General features: G+C 47.8%; 1 protein-coding gene and 1 non-coding gene across 4 annotated transcripts in view; both read right to left on the reverse strand.

Moving 5' to 3' along the window:
• Positions 1–3023: 3023 nt before the first annotated feature.
• Positions 3024–17451, reverse strand: part of LOC147711325 (mitochondrial import inner membrane translocase subunit Tim23) — a 73853-nt gene continuing 59425 nt past the window's right edge. For all 3 annotated transcript variants that reach the window (XM_086922066.1, XM_086922067.1, XM_086922069.1), the window contains exon 7: positions 3024–4517. In XM_086922066.1, coding sequence (XP_086778192.1) covers positions 4402–4517 — 116 coding nt within the window. In that variant the 3' untranslated portion in view covers positions 3024–4401. The remainder of the gene's footprint in view (positions 4518–17451) is intronic.
• Positions 16115–16318, reverse strand: LOC147711326 (small nucleolar RNA SNORA74). Its single transcript, XR_015296317.1, has one exon. It is a non-coding gene; the product is annotated as a small nucleolar RNA SNORA74 (small nucleolar RNA).

Consider the following 17451-nt stretch of genomic DNA (forward strand, 5'->3'; position numbering starts at 1 on the left):
GCTCTCTTGCCTAAGGGATAAGGACTGGATCTGCTGAAATTAGGACCCCTAAAGTGACTCCGAGGACTAGTTGGCTGGCCACCTTACTAGAGCCTCAGGGAGATAAAGCTCAAACAACCTTGAACCCAGCCCCTGGACTAAGTCAAATGTGAATCTACCCTCTAAGGTGGTGGCATCCTAGGACCCTTGGAAGTGAGCCTAAGGAGCTCTGCCAGCTCCTGTGGATCCAGCAGAACCAACACATTTCCTCTGCTGTACTACATGGCAGAACCTACGTATTGCCGCTGCTGCAAGGATTAAACCTGTAGCAAAGACTTGATGCATAGCCAGCCCTTATCTAGGGGATCCTAGACGCAGGACCTTTCATCGCAGCCTCATCGCACCTCAGAACTGACATATCACCAGCTGTGCAATACATCTTCAACATGGATCCTCACAACACTTAGCAAAACAGGATTGAAGGTACTTTGTTAAGCGGGCCTAGCTGGGGACTTTTAGCCAGTTCACACTCATCGCAATCGAACTGAACTTATGAATTTGTCCCAGTCCAGAGCAACCAGATGCCTTCAGTTGGTGCTTTGTGGTGCTAGTTTCACTAAAATTGTTTACACTGCATATCTCCAGTTCTACTGTTTGGATTTTTGTTGTTTTGGTCTGGTTCTATATATTTTTTAATGCTCTTATTTTTCTAAACTGGCATGGGATCTTTTTCTAGTGTGTTTGTGTTACTGTTTGGAGTGTTGCACAAATACTTCACACATTGCCTCCAAGTTAAGCCGGACTACTCCATGCCTAGGTACCAGTTGGTCGAGCACAGGCCAATTTAGGTTTTGCTTGGGACTGCACCCAGATAAGAATTGTGGCTGATACTTGAGTAGGGTTACACTGGTGAAATTCCCAAGGGCACCAGAGAAGGATGCTCCTAAGCCTAGAGGGGAGGACATTGCTGCCCTGAGTGACCTGCCTGAGCTTGATAGACGACAAGTTGAGGTTGGGCCCACCAGGTAAGGTGCAAAGAGTGCCCCCCGCTCTAGAGGGCATGAGGCAGCAAGCTGATGCCCAAGCAGCCGGGGATACCTCTAGAGCTCACCTTACCTACTGTGTCAACAACCTCCTATACAGTGAGGTTAAGGGTCCTGGACCAACCTGTGTGCAGGTGGTTCCCCCCCAGTGATACAGGACCTTCCTACTCGGGTTGCCTTTGCACACTTTAAAGAGGGTCTTGACCAACTAGTAGCCCTCATTGGCAGCAAGTTACTTCCTCTGGAACCGAGGTAGAGTGCAATTGTAAGGGACGCCTCTGCTGTGACTGGACACTGAAGAAGAGAAGACCATAATAGTTGGGACTTGCTTCACAGATCAGACAGACCACTGTCCTTTCAGATTGCTCATGCAAACGGGAGGCAAAATCCCTAACAGTGGAGGTTGTCTATCTGTCTACAGGGAAAGGACTTTACATTGTAAAACCAGCCTTGGTCAGACCATGCCAATGCGGAGCCTATACAGGTCCTCCGCTCAGTGGAAAGAAATCCCAAGATGTTGGGTAGATATCCCCACTTTGGGGGGCCGGTGGGAGTAGTGGAGGGAGACAAGTTTGTTGTATAAACAAGATCCATTTTCTGTTGATCTAGTTTTTGCTGGCCTTTCTGACTGCTAACCAGTGCTATAGTGCATGTGCTCAATGGCACCTGCAGGCTCCTTGAAACCGCAGTGCAGACCATCGCATCCCTCACAGACAGCAGCCTTGACAACGACCCTGGATTCTGCATCACAGCTCCTCAGAACTGATGTGGGTCAAGACTGATTTGCATATGGCTTGGTTCAAACTGAAGTGGCATGGAGGGCAAAAACAATGGATTGGGATGCAGCGCAGAGCAATTTCAGCAGCTGAGATTAATTCCATTCATCACCTTACTGTTTTTGCATTGGACACCCTAAGTGCTCCAGGTATGATCAGACGTCGGTCCAGACTCACTGTGCCACTGGAACCAAGCTATATACGGTTGAAGAGCTCCTTACCAGGGTGAAACCGGTCTTGGGTTACTTGTGTTCTGGGTCAGGGAGAACCAGTGCTGGGCTGGACTGTTTTTCTTTTTACAATATACCTCTGAAATCCACAAACAAAAAAGGCTAGCTATAGTTCAACTAACACAAGCCCAAAGTAGCTCCAGAACGTGTTGGTATGGGTTGCAATGTACATCGTAAGTCATCACAAACACCCCATACACAGAACCCCACTTTGCAGATGACTTGCAGTACAAAAGCCTGCCTACCAACAGGAAAACACTGAAGGCAGCTTGAATTGTGGCGAGTACCTTAACGGGAAAATGGCAGTGCTTTTTTTGGAGTTTGTGTTCACAGAAACAAACCTTCCATTACTTCTTAGTAAAAATACACATTTTTCATGCTAACCATTCTTGTGCAACATCAGTCACTAAGGCAGATACTGTAACTGGCGGTGAATCTTTCCAACATTTGTCTTTATCACAGCGAGCAACATGCTATAGTGGGCAAACAAACTAGCACACCCAAACAACCAATGGGAGAAAAAAAATTCTAATCCACATATCAAAAACGGTTTGAATGCTATTAATGGACTAAATGCTATTTTTAAAATTCAAACTGTAAGCAATGGGCACCTGGTTTTCAAACATTAACCTACAATACACATAAAACACTTAAGCCCAAGAAACTGCAGTATGTTTTCCCCCCCCAATTAAAAATGCGCCGAGCTCAATGAGTCTTTGTTAAGTAAAAGGATTGCATTACTAGCTTTTCCTTTGATCAGGAAACTTGTCAATCAAAGACGCACTCTTTGGCTCGGTGGAGTAAGACTTACAAACTGACAATATTACGGGTAACACATCTCAACATAAGATTTGCAATCAAGTAAATGTTCCCCAAATCACAAATGTTAACAGGTTACTGATAAGACTACATAGCAAGAAAGAAATTCTTCCCAGAGAACCTTTACATATTCAGATATACCTTCCACGAGCATGAACAATGGATACAATATACTATTTTTGTGGTAGTTTTATTATCAATACAGCCCACTACACTTCCAAGTGCTCTTGTGGTTTTACATAGGATGGCCTGAAACCAATACATTTGAAGGCTTAGACTAACATGTTGGATGCAGGTACAATTACAAGTTATTTTTTCTGTACAGGAGGGTCATATCAGAAATGACCAAAAACATACTGCTAATTCCTACAGTTGTATAAATAGTTATATTAAAAACCAGGAGGTGTCAACATAGATAAAAACAAACAAAAGAAACATCACATAATTACAGTAAAAATCGCTGGAGGAGGGTTAGAAGAGATTTTAGAATTAAATTAGGTAGTTTTCTTTAGAAATACTATGTCTGACACGTTCCCAACTCTTAATTTCATCACCCACCTTCTTGTTTTCAGAGTGAGGCAATTTAGCTGAAATTGGTCCAACAAACTACATACGGGTACTTAGTATGATCTTCCTTAAGATGCATCATTAACATCAAATTTCTCAAGCGGGCATCCTGAGTGAGTCGTCCTGCACAACACACTAAAAAGCCATAAGAGGGCTATATTTTGCTGGCAATGCAGTTCTTAGGATCCAATGGGAGAGGGGTAGCTAAGCAATAACCAACATCAGAGCACGTCCTCCCAAAATTTGTAGCAGGTCATTAAAGTGCGTGAGGTTTGTTATAGCAATATCTAGGGCAACAGACCGTTCAAATAAAAATACATCCAGGAAGTACCTGGGTGAAGGGAGCAAAAACTACCAACAAAAAAATAGTAACGGGCAGGTTTTAAAAGGAGGCTCTACTCTTTCAAGAACACCAAGGTCAGGAAAGGTGAAGCACGTTTCAAAATCAGCCCAGGAAATAAATAGAACAGCTCATCTCATCTGAACATTGTCATAGGTTGAAATACAAATGTTCATGTGCAGTCATTTGCTCACGTCACACCAATATTATTTTGAGAGAATGGAATATGGTGCACTTGGACATTCCTTAAAAGAAGCCAACACCATCCTTTGTTACCCATGGGAAATAAATACAAAAATACTGAAGTTGTTAATTATTATGAAATGGTCAACATGAAACACCATCACGGAGCGTTACTAATCACAAGTTGTGTATAGATCAGACCCAAATTAAAAAATAATAAAAATTAAGGACTGATTGTGCACAAGTGGGCGCCTGGTTTCCTGGAAGGCAGACTGGTGCTGATCCGCACAACAGTGGCCGGGTTGGATGTTCGTATTTTCTTGAAGACACCTTCGCGACAGGAGCAGAGCTGCAATCCACACCAGCCCTGCCCGGAGTCTTCCATGCGACAAACACATTAAAAGTCAAATACCACCCCGGAAAAGCAGTTCGTAGAAGGAATTTATAGGGGCATTTCTAGTCCTTCAAAGTGACTGCCGTGATATAGAACTCTTCATGTGATCCCAGTTGTTATATATTGCATATAGACTGGTAAGCGTTAGGCCCATCAGGCCGCCACGGGCAACACCACGGATTCCTCCTGGAAAGGAAAAAAAATAATTTACAGCACGAAGCGGGTAGAGATAAAATATATGTTTACAGAAGCAACTTGGAACACAGAAAATAAAACTAAGGGGACGACTTATTTAGCGTACCTATACAATAATGAAGATGCCTTTGCATGTCATCTAAAGTAAGACACTGAAAGATGTTATGGCAGCCGTGCTGAACAAAATATTCGCCCGTTAACCTGCTAGCTTAAGTTCTCAACCCAAAAATAACATTGTTTAGAGTACAGAAGCAATCCATTGCATCCAAGAAGTCAGGCGGCTTAACACTTTTTCCCCCTTTCCCTTTTTAATTTTAAAAGCTCAGTACAGAAAAAAAAATTCTATTCTGTGTGCATTTTTAATGAAGCATAAAAAAGGAAAATAGGTATGCTGGGTGTTTCTGAATTATGTTCATCATGGACCAGCCCAATAGCTTTGCAGACCCATAGGAAATGAAATTAAAAAGAAAGGTGGGCTCTCAATGCAGTTAACAGTTGAAGTACACTCGTTTCTTGCATCATTTTCATGTTTTCATAAGTGTGTTTTGCTATTTCTTACAAGGGCAAGCTTTCCCCCCACATAATTCGATATAAATATGGATTAGCAGAGAAGATTGACATTAGATAATGGCAGAAATGTATAAAAACAAAACCCAAAAAAACCCAATTAATCCATTAGGATGTAAATTAACTCAATATTGCAGAGCCTACTGTGACAAATGCCCCCCCCCCCCCCCCCCCCCGGGTGGCATTTAAAAATGTTATGCTAGATTATAAACACTTGTGGATCTCGTCCGTCCCTAGAACCAGACTGTTAATATATGAAGTTTAGCTCAGGCGTCGGAAAACAAGTCTTTGTGAGAGTGATATAGCCTGAAGTTACTGCACAGATTATTCACAAACAAGAAGTGAACAAAAACATTAACTGCGAAACTTGGAATTCATTCAAGTCTACACCCGGTCTTTAAGGAGGAACCAACTCTCCGATGAGGAAACAGAACATGCCGAGTTAGGCATGCACGTTCGGGGACCAGAGGTTCCTGGGTTCGAAGGCCCTTATAATAGACAATGGGGAAACATCCGTTTACCAGTGCAGTCGGGTTCTTTTCTAAAGGAAGGTTTGTGTAGCCAAAGGGCGGATTCGGACTGCACGTAATCGACACTAGAGCAACAAAAATTCTGCATTGCCGGCAGAAAAACGTTCACGAGGTTAAAGTTGTTGCTGGGCAGACGAGAACAAACAGGCGTTGCGGCCCTCCCTCTGCACACTGCGGCCAGCCGATAGGCCACAGCCACAGTCCTTCCTTGCAGTCAAGCACAGCTGCCTCAGCCGATAGCAAACAGATCTAGCCACCTCTCTCTCCCTTTCACTGCGTGGCCCCTCTATCGCAAAAGGAGCGCGTGACAGCCGCGGCTGGGCGGATGCTGGACTCTGACCTGACACAAACCAGCCATTTATCAGAGCGCTCGTTTTCACGTTTTAAGTTCATGCGCTTTGAGGTCCGACACGTTTTCAGCAAGAAACGTACTAAATACACGCAGTCAGTGAAAAGGGGCCCTCTACACAACTTTTGTACACCTGAGGAGCGCATGGACCTTTTTCCAATAAGGAAACTAGGATCAAAAGCGGACAAGAAGGTGTACATTAAAAGAAACTCGGATCTGCAGCGGGACCAGCTTGACGCGGGGAGTTCTTCGAATACTACAGACTTTGTGTGTGTATTTCTGGTTAACACAGACAGCTGCCGCAGAACTGAATGTACACTTAAAGAAAATCACTAACAGGATCAGTCCCTACATTAACCAACCTCCACAACAGCTGAACGCGCCTCAAGCGCAACCTGTCCAAACGTGTAGCTGACAACTGACCCCAAAACGGAGTTTAACTAAACACTAACATGCGTGATGTTAAACTACAGGCCTGGCTGAAAGGGGTGGCTCAGGGCCAAATGACGGCAAAAAGTTAAGACAACATCTGGCTCAATGCGCGCATCATTGATCGCCTTTTACACGGAGCATAAATCGGTTCTCGGCAAATCCTCCGATATGACAGCAATAATAAGCACTGATACAGGGTCTCCAATCTTTCCCACACTAAGCTTATGTTCAATGAAGAAAAGCACCTCTAGCTACTGGTATTAGTGTTGTAATCGTGAGACCACCAGACAAACGACATTGGTAATTACGCCCAGGCAAGATTACCAGGTCACCCTGGTGCTCCAGTAGGGTCACCAGTTGTAATGTAAAAAAAGCCTTTCAGGTTGGACTGTCTTAACATGGTTAATGAATATGTGTTCTACAGACACATTTTGGAATGGCCCCCGGGGACCTGAATTTGGTTCTCCCATTTCAGACGTGCGCCCAATTTGAGCCAGTCCACAGGTGCCCTCTAAGGTTATTAACCCAGAGGGTAGTGTTCCTCACAGTGAGCAAGACATCTTGTGGCATGAATCTGGAAACCGTAAACCACTTTTTATCCCCCAGACAAGCTAGAGCTACAGACTAAGGTGGAGTGCCATCCAAAAGTAATGACTCCTTCCAACACCACTGCGCCTTTCACTAGGCCGGGTCACCCCCCCTTGCTCCTGCCGCTACCTGCTCCTGCCAGTTCCTGCTGAGACACCCGCCCGCCTGCTCCTGCCGCCACTGCCCTCCCTGCACCCGAACGACCCAGCCACAGCTGAGCCGCCCGTCTGCCAGTTTTTCCCGCTGCGCCGCCGATTGAGCACCAAAGATGCGCCAAAGGTAAGCCCGTCTACGCCTGGACCGCGCCCAGTGCCAGGACTCCTGGCCCCCGCAGACACCAGCCCACCCACCGGACCTACGACGTCATCGAACTAAACGCCGGCCGGATCCCGGGGTGCTACCGAGCCACCCCGAGACGCACCCACGGACCTTTCTGCTGCCACTCCTGCAAGTTCACCTGCACCCAGACCTGCACTACACCAGCACCGACCAAGACGAGCACCAGCAGCAGCCACCTGAAGTGCATCCTGCTCAACACCCGCTCCGTCCACAGACACGCCGTCGAGCTCTGGAACCTGCGCGATACCACAGCCCCCGACGTCGCCTTCCTCACGGAAACCTGGATGAACGCCTAAACCGCGCCAGACATCGCCATCGCCATCCCGGACGGCTACAAGATCATCCGGAGGGACCGCGTCAACCAGACAGGAGGAGGCATCGCCATCATCCACAGGAACACCATCCGCATCACGACCAACACCGACTACACCCTCACACCCGCCAAACACCTGCACTTCCAGATCCACATCAACCCCAAGACCACCCTCAGAGGCTCCCTCATCTACAGACCCCCGGGACCACGCACACAATTCAGCTAAGACATCGCCGACTTCATCAGCCCGCACGCCCTTCCCTGACTACATCCTCCTCGGGGACCTCAACTTCCACCTGGAGAACAACAACGACCGCAACACCACCACCCTGCTGGACAACCTCGCACTCAAGCAGCTGGTGACCACCCCCACCCACTACGCCGGACACACACTCGACCCAGTGTTCTCATCCAGCAAGGTCATCACCTTCAGCCACGCCACCGGACTCCACTGGACGGACCACAGCTGCGTCCACTTCAGCTTCAGAAGGCCCACGATCCACCACCACCAGCAACAGGTTGCATGCAGAAGCTGGAACAAGATCACAGCCGACCAGCTCGTGACTTCCCTGAGCAAGAACCCTCCCACTAGCGCAACGAACCCCAGCCAGGCGGCCACCAACCTCACAAAGTGGATCAGCAACTGCGCAGACGACCTCGCCCCTCTGAGGATCCCGCCTAGCAGACCCAGCAGCAAGAAAGCCCCATGGTTCACCAACGAACTCAAGAGCTCCAAGAGGAACTGCCGAGCCCTCGAGAAAGCCTGGCGCAGAGACCCAACACCGGACAACATGACTGCCCTCAAGCTCGCCACCCGAAAACACCACCAACTGATTCACGCCACCAAGAAAACTGCATTCAAGGAACGTCTGGACAACAACACACACAACAGCAAGGAACTCTTCAACATCGTTAAAGAGCTCTCCAACCCCAACGCCGCAAACCACAACATCACCCCTTCACAAGACCTCTGCAACTCCCTCGCCTCCTACTTCTACAACAAGATCGCGGACATACACAACAGCTTCAGCACTCAACCGACGCACGCCACAACCAAACCACCGCCCCCCACCACCACCCTCTGCGCCTGGACCCTGATCAGCACCAAAGACACCGTCCTCACGATGAACTCCATCCACTCCGGATCTCCGACCGACCCCTGCCCTCACCACGTCTTCAACAAGGCCGACACTGTCATCGCACCCCACTTGCGGGACATCATCAACACCTCCCTCGACACCGCTACCTTCCCGGAGAGCTGGAAGCACGCCAAACTCAGCGCTCTACTAAAGAAGCCATCAGCCGACCCCACCGACCTCAAGAACTACCACCCCATCTCGCTGCTCCAGTTTCCTGCAAAAGTCATTGAGAAGACAGTCAACAAGCAGCTGGCCGCCTTCCTCAAGACAAACAGATCCCTCGACCTCTCGCAGTCTGGCAGTCTGGCTTACGGGCCAACCACAGCACCGAGACCGCCCTGATCGCAGCCACCAATGACATCCGAGCCCTGCTCGACAATGGAGAAACAGCGGCCCTCATCCTCCTAGACCTCTCCGCGGCTTTTGACACTGTCTGCCACCGTACCCTAGTGCAGCGCCTCAGCAAAGTCGGAATCCAGGAGAAGGCACTGGAGTGGATCATCTCCTTCCTCGCCGGAAGGACAAAGAGTCCGCCTCCCCGTTCAGATCAGAAGCCACCGAAGTCATCTGCGGCGTTCCTCAAGGCTCCTCGCTCAGCCCAACCCTCTTAAACGTCTACATGAGCCCCCTCGCAGCCATCGCACGCCAACACAACCTCAACATCATCTCCTACGCCGACACCCAGCTGATCCTCTCCCCCACCAACGACCCCGCCACCGCCAGAGCCAACCTACACGAAGGGATGACAGACGTAGTCAAGTGGATGATTAACAGCCGTCTGAAACTGAACTCGGACAAGACGGAAGTCCTCATCCAGGGATCTTAACCCTCCGCCTGGGACGACTCCTGGTGGCCCCCCGCCTTGGGCAGCGCACCCAAACCAACAGACCACGCACGCAACCTGGGCTTCAGCCTTGACTCCTCCCTCTCTATGACCAGACAAATCCACGCCGTCTCCTCGTCGTGCATCAATATCCTGCGCATGCTACGGAAGATCTTCCGGTGGATCCCCACAGAGACCAGGAAGACGGTCACCCAGGCCCTCGTCACCAGCCGTCTGGACTACGGCAACTCCCTCTACGCAGGTACCACCGCCAAACTCCAGAAGAGACTCCAGCGGATCCAGAACGCCTCAGCACGACTCATCCTGGACATCCCCGTCGCAGCCACATCTCCGGACACCTGAGACCTGCACTGGCTCCCGGTCAACAAGAGAATCACCTTCCGTCTCGTCACCCACGCACACAAAGCCCGACACAACCAAGGCCTAGGATACCTCAAAAGCCGCCTCAACTTCTACGCTCCCACACGCCAGCTTCGATCGACCGGCCACGCCCTCGCCGCCGTCCCCCGCTTCCAAAGAGCCACCAGAGGGGGAAGGTCCTTCTCCTACCTCCCCCCCCCCCCCGCTTGAGACCCTCCGGGTGAGTAGTGCGCTATATAAATGATTTGATTGATTGAACACCAGGAAGTCTATCATCCTGCCGGCATACTTTGCCGCAACTCACCCTTCCAAAGAGGAAGAACTCCTCCAGCACTGACTGCGCAATCTGTGCTGAAGCTCTGTGCTCAAAGACCCATGAGGCGGACGATCAGCTGTCTGTGGGGTTCTCTGCGGCGAGGAAGGGGAAAGCTGTGCAAAAACAGACCATCTCTTGATGGACTACTTTTTATAAACAGCTGCTACGGATTCGCCTTGAAACAGCCTACGGTAGGTCGGTGCCTCATTCCACCGGAGCCAAGTCTGCCACCACCACACTGGCACACGGAGTGTCCGTCTTGGACATCTGCCAGGCTCTGCATGGGTGTCAGTTCATATGTTCATGGAGCACTATTGTCTGGATAGCCAGGTACAGCAGGAGGGGAATTTTGGCCATTCTGTCCCATAGGACATCTTGGTCTAAGCCTTTCTACATACCCACCGTATGGGAAGGTACTGCTTTGGTGTCTTTTCACAAGGCGAGAAATCTGCAGTTAGCAGTATCCATCAAAAGAACAAGCTTTTTACCTTTGCAAAGACCCCAGGATGGGGTCAAGAGGCCACATCTGTGTCAGGGACGACTCCGCCAGCCGTAACCCAACTGGAGGCCTCAACAGATCTGTCAGGTCAGGAGGATCTAGTAGAGTAATGAAAGTACGCAACATAGCCTGTTTGAAGGCATGGATATGTTGAGGACCTGATGGCCCTGAAAATTCAGCCTGGATCAGGACCATTTGGAGCATCGGTTCCATTTCAGGAGACCAAGACAGACAGAGGCACCTTGATGCCCACGCAGCTTCTCTTGACAAAAGTGGTAAATTAAAGAATTAAACAAAAAAAGTCTGAGGAGGCCACCCACATTTTGCACGCAGACACGGTTTGTCTATTTAATTACAGATTTGAGTGGGGTCAGTAACTAAAAAGACAAAGAGGGCGTAATGTTTTTTTTAAGCAGGTGGACAGCACAGAAGCAACACAGAGGGTACGGTGTGGTGGAGAAGCAATAGAGGAGTGGGTACAGAGGACACAGAGGGTATGAGTGTGGGGGGAGAAGCAATGGATGAGCAGGCATAGATGGGGGCAGCAACACAGAGCAAGGTTTGAGCGAAGCAATGGGGAACAGGTGGGAAGAAGCACACCTGTAGGCAAGCCACAGGAGGCAAAGAGATGCGCTCAGACACCGATTGCAGTGGGAGAGAATTACACGAAGGAGACAGCTGGAAAAAAATGCACTCCCGAGTCCCTAACCGAAAAGACAAAAGTAGCGCTCGAAAATCAAGAAGTGAAAGCAAAGCAAGCCTATCAAAAGTGACAGTAAACAAGAAATGTTGCATGAGAGGAACAAACAAGATAGAAAAGCAGCTGGAACACAAATAGAAGGCACACAAATGAGTGAAACAGGAAAGACCACCAATGGGCGGCTCCAAGCCTCTATAGGTTCTTGGTAAGAAAGTTGTGAGGGTAAACTCGGAAATTTGGGAAAGGCAAGGCCTGGACAGACTGAGTTTTAGCCACAGGTTCTCTTATTTTACTGAAACTGTTCCTTCTTGGGACCCAACAAATGCCAAAACAAAGGACGTTGAAATAAGTGGCTCTAATTTATGAAGAAAGGCTAAGTGAGAGCAGAACGCTACGTTTCCAAACGGTTCATGAGTTGGGGTTCCTTTTTTGTTTACCTTTTGTGGTTTGGTGCCCAGTTTTGGTTTACTATGTGCCCATGAGCTTTTATTTTTTGAGCCCGTCCCCTTTCCTTTGTAGTCTTGATAATTGGGTACGTATAACAGGGACCGAAGCTTGTTAAGAGGTGAGTACAGAGTGCCCAAAAAAATATCATTGGGGGGGGGTGGCGGGTGTGATACCAGGATGGGCTATCAAGGAGTGGGAATGTGAAAATTCCATGGGGGGGTGATACCGGGATGGGTTATCAAGGAGTGGGAACGTACAGGGGTGCTATCAGAGACCAACAGGAGACGGCCAGGAAACCCCTTGCCCCCGAGAGAAGTTTTGCTCACCGTGAATGATGAACCAACTGATCCTCCACCCAGGAAATCTCTTCTTTAACTGCCTCGGTGCATTATTGAGAAAAGATAAAATTGTTTTGTTCTTGCACGTTTGTCAATCGTGTTCCAAGAGTCCACCTTTCTTTCTCTTTCTCTGGTACTCGCACTGGTCTCTCTGTTCTGGTTTAGCGCTGGGATGCTTCCGGGTAACTATGCGCTCTATAAATCCCCATTCATTCATTCATTCACCTTCCTCTTACCCCTAGTAGTAACAGCCCACTTCCCAGGCCAATCCTCAAATTGGGTCACAAGAAGGTCCTAGCTACAAACAAAAATTAGTAACAGGTCAAACTAAGAAAGGCCAAGCACCCCACAGTCCTAGCACAGAGCTTGCTCAAAGTCCAAATCCAGGACACAAGGAGCTGGGGGACACGGTGGTCCCACATCAGTGAAGAACCAGCAAGGCAGGGGGTGCAAGCAAGATCAAAATATAAATAGTGTACCTGGATGTTAAGGCAGAGATCTTGCTGATGAAACCAACAGCACACAAGTGAAGAGCTAAAGGGGGTGGCCCTACACTGGCTCTGAAGGGCACAGGAGGGGGCTACCCTTGGCCTGGAAACGTCCCGCACTGCGGCAACGCTTTGAGATGCAAAGGGGATCCTCCCCCTGCCTCATGGTTGCTGGCGCATTAGAATTCTGGGACTGGAGTCCCCAAACAATGCTGGTGCTGGCACCAGGTGTCCCACGGGAGCGTTGGCAGCAGTTTGAGGTGCCAAGGGGCTACCTCCTGCCCAGTCGTTGATTGCGCCTCCTGGTGCTTCAGAATTATGATACTTGGAGTTCCCCAGACAATGCTAGTGCTGGCTCCGGGCATCAAGGAGAAACTGACGTGTGCCTGCATTAATAAATACGAAAAATGTCAAACCCTTCCAAAACAAGCATTGGCAAAGTAAATAGGTCTCGGCTATTGGATTTCTCAATTTGTTTTAGCCATGTCGTACAGTAGTGTGGCCACTACCACGGCTGACATGTAAGGAGAAAAAAAGCTATGACACCAGCTTTGAGCACTGAGGCAGTGATCAATGTTATTTGTATGAGATTAGGTAGCTTACACCCAGGCTTAAGTTAGTTTTGATAGCGCTACATAAAGAGTGCCCGTAAGGCTGTGCAAATCAGGAAGCGATGGGCCGCTTGCATCTTAACGTAGCATCTTAAAACTTAAAGACATGAATTATGAGCACTGTTTCACAGAATTGGATGGGACAAGCAACAAATGGGTTGGGGCAGAAAGAGCAAGCAATAGGGGAGGGGTAGACAGGACATGCAACGCAGGAGGGTGGTGAGCCTAGGCAAGCAAAAATGCAGGAGGCGGCAGAAGTGGGTGCAAGTAAAAGGGAAAAAAGCACATCTGAAAGCAGTGACCCTAGGGAAGACACTGGACACGGTAAGCAGTACTTGGGTCATGCTCTAGGGTAGGAAAAAGACAGGAAGTGATGCCGGCACTAGCTGACCAAAGGCAAGCGAGTAAACAAGTGAAGATGAAGTCAACCAATGGTAAGATCTGGGAAGGCTTTAAGTTCCCTTTAATTAAATAAAATGTCGTGCAAGCGACTGCTCATGCCGATCCTCCTTCCCCTTCAAACTATCGCCCTATCTCCATTCTCCCTTTCTTGGGCAAGGTCCTTAAGTCCTATGTCGCCAAGTTGCTCAGCTCCTTCGTGGAAGACAGAGGCTACCTCACACCGTGCCAGGCGGGTTTCCGCCCTCGACACTCCACCGAGAAGGTAGTCGTCTCGATCAAAGACGAACTCAGAGAGGGGCTGGACTCAAACAGCCCTCAGGCCCTCATTCTTTTAGATCAGTCCGCCGCCTTTGACACGGTTGACCATTCCATTCTTCTTTCCCGTGTCAAAGCGGCAGGCATAGGGGGCCCAGTGCTGGCTTGGCTCAGCTCCTTGAGTTAGCGCACCCAAGCCGCCCACCTTGCCGATTTCTCTGCTTCTCCACGAAAGGTGCAGTGCTGCGTCCCTCCGGGATCATCCCTTTTCCCCTTATTGTTTAACCTGTACATTTTCACCCTTATTTCTGCACTTCAGGAGATGGAGGTCACGGTGTACGACTATGCCGATGACCTCTAGCTCATCTTCAATCTCTCTCACTCCTCAGCTACTGTTCACAATTTTCAATCTGTTATGCTGTTTATCAGGGACTGGAGGAACTTTAACCATCTGAAATTAAACCCGGATAAGACAGAGCTAGTTCTTACCGGTGGTAGTCACAGTCCCTGGTCCCCATCTTCTGGACCCACTCCCTAGGTTCCTCTCCTTCACCGACGTCCTCTGCTAAAACACTTGGGATCACTCTAGATCAACACCTCACACTTCATGCCCAGATCAGCTCTGTAGTTTCCTCCTGTTTTTTTACCCTCCGCACCATTCGGAAAATCTCCCGATTTTTCCTCTCTCTCTCTGCTTTAAAATTGATTCTAATGCGATGGTCTTATCGCGACTGGACTATGGGAACATTGTGTACAACGGTGTTCCCGCTTGTGCCCTTCGACGCCTCCAACTAGTGCAAAATCAGGCTGCCCGCCTGATTTATGGGCTACCCAAATCCCACCACATCACTCCCATACTCAAATCACTACACTGGCTACCCATTAAAGAGCGGGCTCTCTTTAAGCTGGGCTGCACGACCTTTCAGGCTCAAGCGGGGTCCGCCCCAGAGTTTATTTCTTCTGCTATCACGGCCTACCGCCCTTGCAGAGAGCTACGCTCCTCTACCAAGTCCCTTCTCTCTGTACCTCGCTTCAAGAAAAGCAGGTCGGGAGGCCTGAAATTCTCGGTCCTTGCCCCCACTTTTTGGAACGCACTTCCCTCTGCTATTAGATCTGCTCCTTCCTACATTGAGTTCCAAAGGGCTCTCAAAACGTACCTCCATCTACAAGCCTTCCCATCCTAGTCCTATGCGCCCCCGCCATTGGGTTCTCAGTTTCCCCCCAGCGCCAAGAAACAGCTTGGTAGACGTGAGCTTTATAAATTTTTAAATTCAATTCAAATTCTTGCGCGGTCTCAGGAGTTACAAAGTATCGGATGGGGAGGGTTCAGGTATGAGTAGAGGCAAGGGTAACTGGCGGATATGTGGTAGGTAAAGGATGTGAGGCTTACTTGAGAGTTCAGAAGCGATGGGAGGTAAGGGTGATTTTTGGATTTGTGGGTGAGTAGAGGCAAAGGTGAAAAAACCTATTAGAAATCACTGTGTTTAAAGAAGAATAAAACAAATTCTCTGAATTATAAAAGACTAACCACCAAATAAGCAAATGTGACAAACAATGATACAGGAAACAAATACTGTGTAGCAGTGTTAAAGAAAGGTCATATATTTACAGCTTTAGCATTATTTAAAGCGATTGGTGGCCGAAATGTAGGTTTAGGAAACTGGTCACATGCCACAAACTTTGGCTATTGCTAGTAGTTTCCATTCAGTTTTTCAGCTCTCTGAAATACTGGGACGTGTTATCTTAAACTTTGATGGTTTGAAGGTTTGTTATAAGCAACAACAAAAAAGGGTACCACAATCAGAGGGCAAGCAGCGTCGAACAACAAACTAGAAATCAATAAGCACTTGGCCCAAGCTACAGGAATTAAGAAACTCAGTAAGTGAAGCAGCGAAAAGGAAGAAAAGTAGCTTGAAGCTAACCAACGGTATTAGGTGGGGTTGAAAACCCCGTACGTTTTTAAAATTTTTAAATTGGTACAATTGATTGTTTCAAGTGACAGCGCATGCACAGTGCCTTAAGCGAAACCAAAACAAGCTCCCAGTAACACTTGGAGCATTTATTTTGAAAGAGTGTATGCTTCCAGTCTAGCACTGGATAGCCATGGCCATCATCCAGCGCACTCTCGAGGAAGCACAGCACTGCCAAACACTGGAGCCAGCCACCACCAAAACGGTGGAAGTGACCACCAGATTAAAATGGCAGCGCCTTAATCTTCCAGCAGTGTAACACTGTCACATGCACAGCAAAGCAAGGACAGCTGACTACCGCTGGGGCTGCAAGTCAGGTTTAATTGGTGAGGATGGAGGTTGGAGGTTGTGAACTTTAATATTTATGAAGGTGGTGTAGATCTAAATATCTATATCCCAGTGGTTCTTAACCGGTGGTCCGTGTACCACTGGGGTAGGGAGGCCTACTAATTGACTCCGCTACGGTTTTACAAAATTAAGTATTCGCATTAATCAATAAAAATGAATACATTATATATAAATAAAGAAGCAACATTTAAAAATGTAAAACCTTTTCTATATTTGATTTTTTAGTACATAAAATATTTAAATATTTGAGCATTTGTATGGTGCATACTTGTTTATGTACTTGTGTATTGTTTTAAGTTCCAACTCAAAAAAAGGTTCGGGTTGAGGTCCCCAGCTTTCAGCAAGTAATGATTCAGTGGGGGTAAACAGAAGTCAAAAGGTTAAGAATCGCTGCACTTTCCTAAACACTCCATAAAAAAAATCGTATTGTTTGCACATGGATAAACTAAAATCATAAAGTGTCTGAAACCAAATTAAAAGGAAGGAAAGTCTGCATTAAACAAAAGTAGCAGAAATGCTATATTCAATAAAAGTTTATTACGTTTTCTACAACCAAAAAAAAGCCATGTGACCGTTGCAACGTAAACCCCATAGCACGCACATGAACAAAATCTTTGGGTCAGTATCCATAAACTGACATCACACCACTGGTAGTGCCTTTATATGATCAGGTGACTTCTAGGAGACTAGCATTATCCTTCTGAATGTCACTGAGGTAATGTTTTATTAAAGACCCATCTGGATCTCTGCAGCTCTGGTGCTGGTAAACTGATATCTAATGTGATTAGTCAATGGTCTGAGAATGCATTACTACAAATTGCGCGTATTATATACAAAAATATACGCAAAGTGGAGTTATATCTTTTAGAGTGACTGGTATATGGTCTTGTTTTCAGGTGGTAAATGCACCAAGAATCGATCAGCACTACATATTGCTTTAGTAATCGTAGTATCTTGATTGCTTTAGGTGGATCTAAGGTGACATTCAGCAGTAAATTGAAAGCACCCCTATTACTAAAGAGCCAGGCGTTTACTTTGACATATCATATATGGCCTGAGGGAGAGTACTCTATGGGACCATAGTAGCTTA

This window comes from Lissotriton vulgaris, chromosome 5, assembly GCF_964263255.1.
Source record: "Lissotriton vulgaris chromosome 5, aLisVul1.2, whole genome shotgun sequence".
Lineage (NCBI taxonomy): Eukaryota > Metazoa > Chordata > Amphibia > Caudata > Salamandridae > Lissotriton > Lissotriton vulgaris.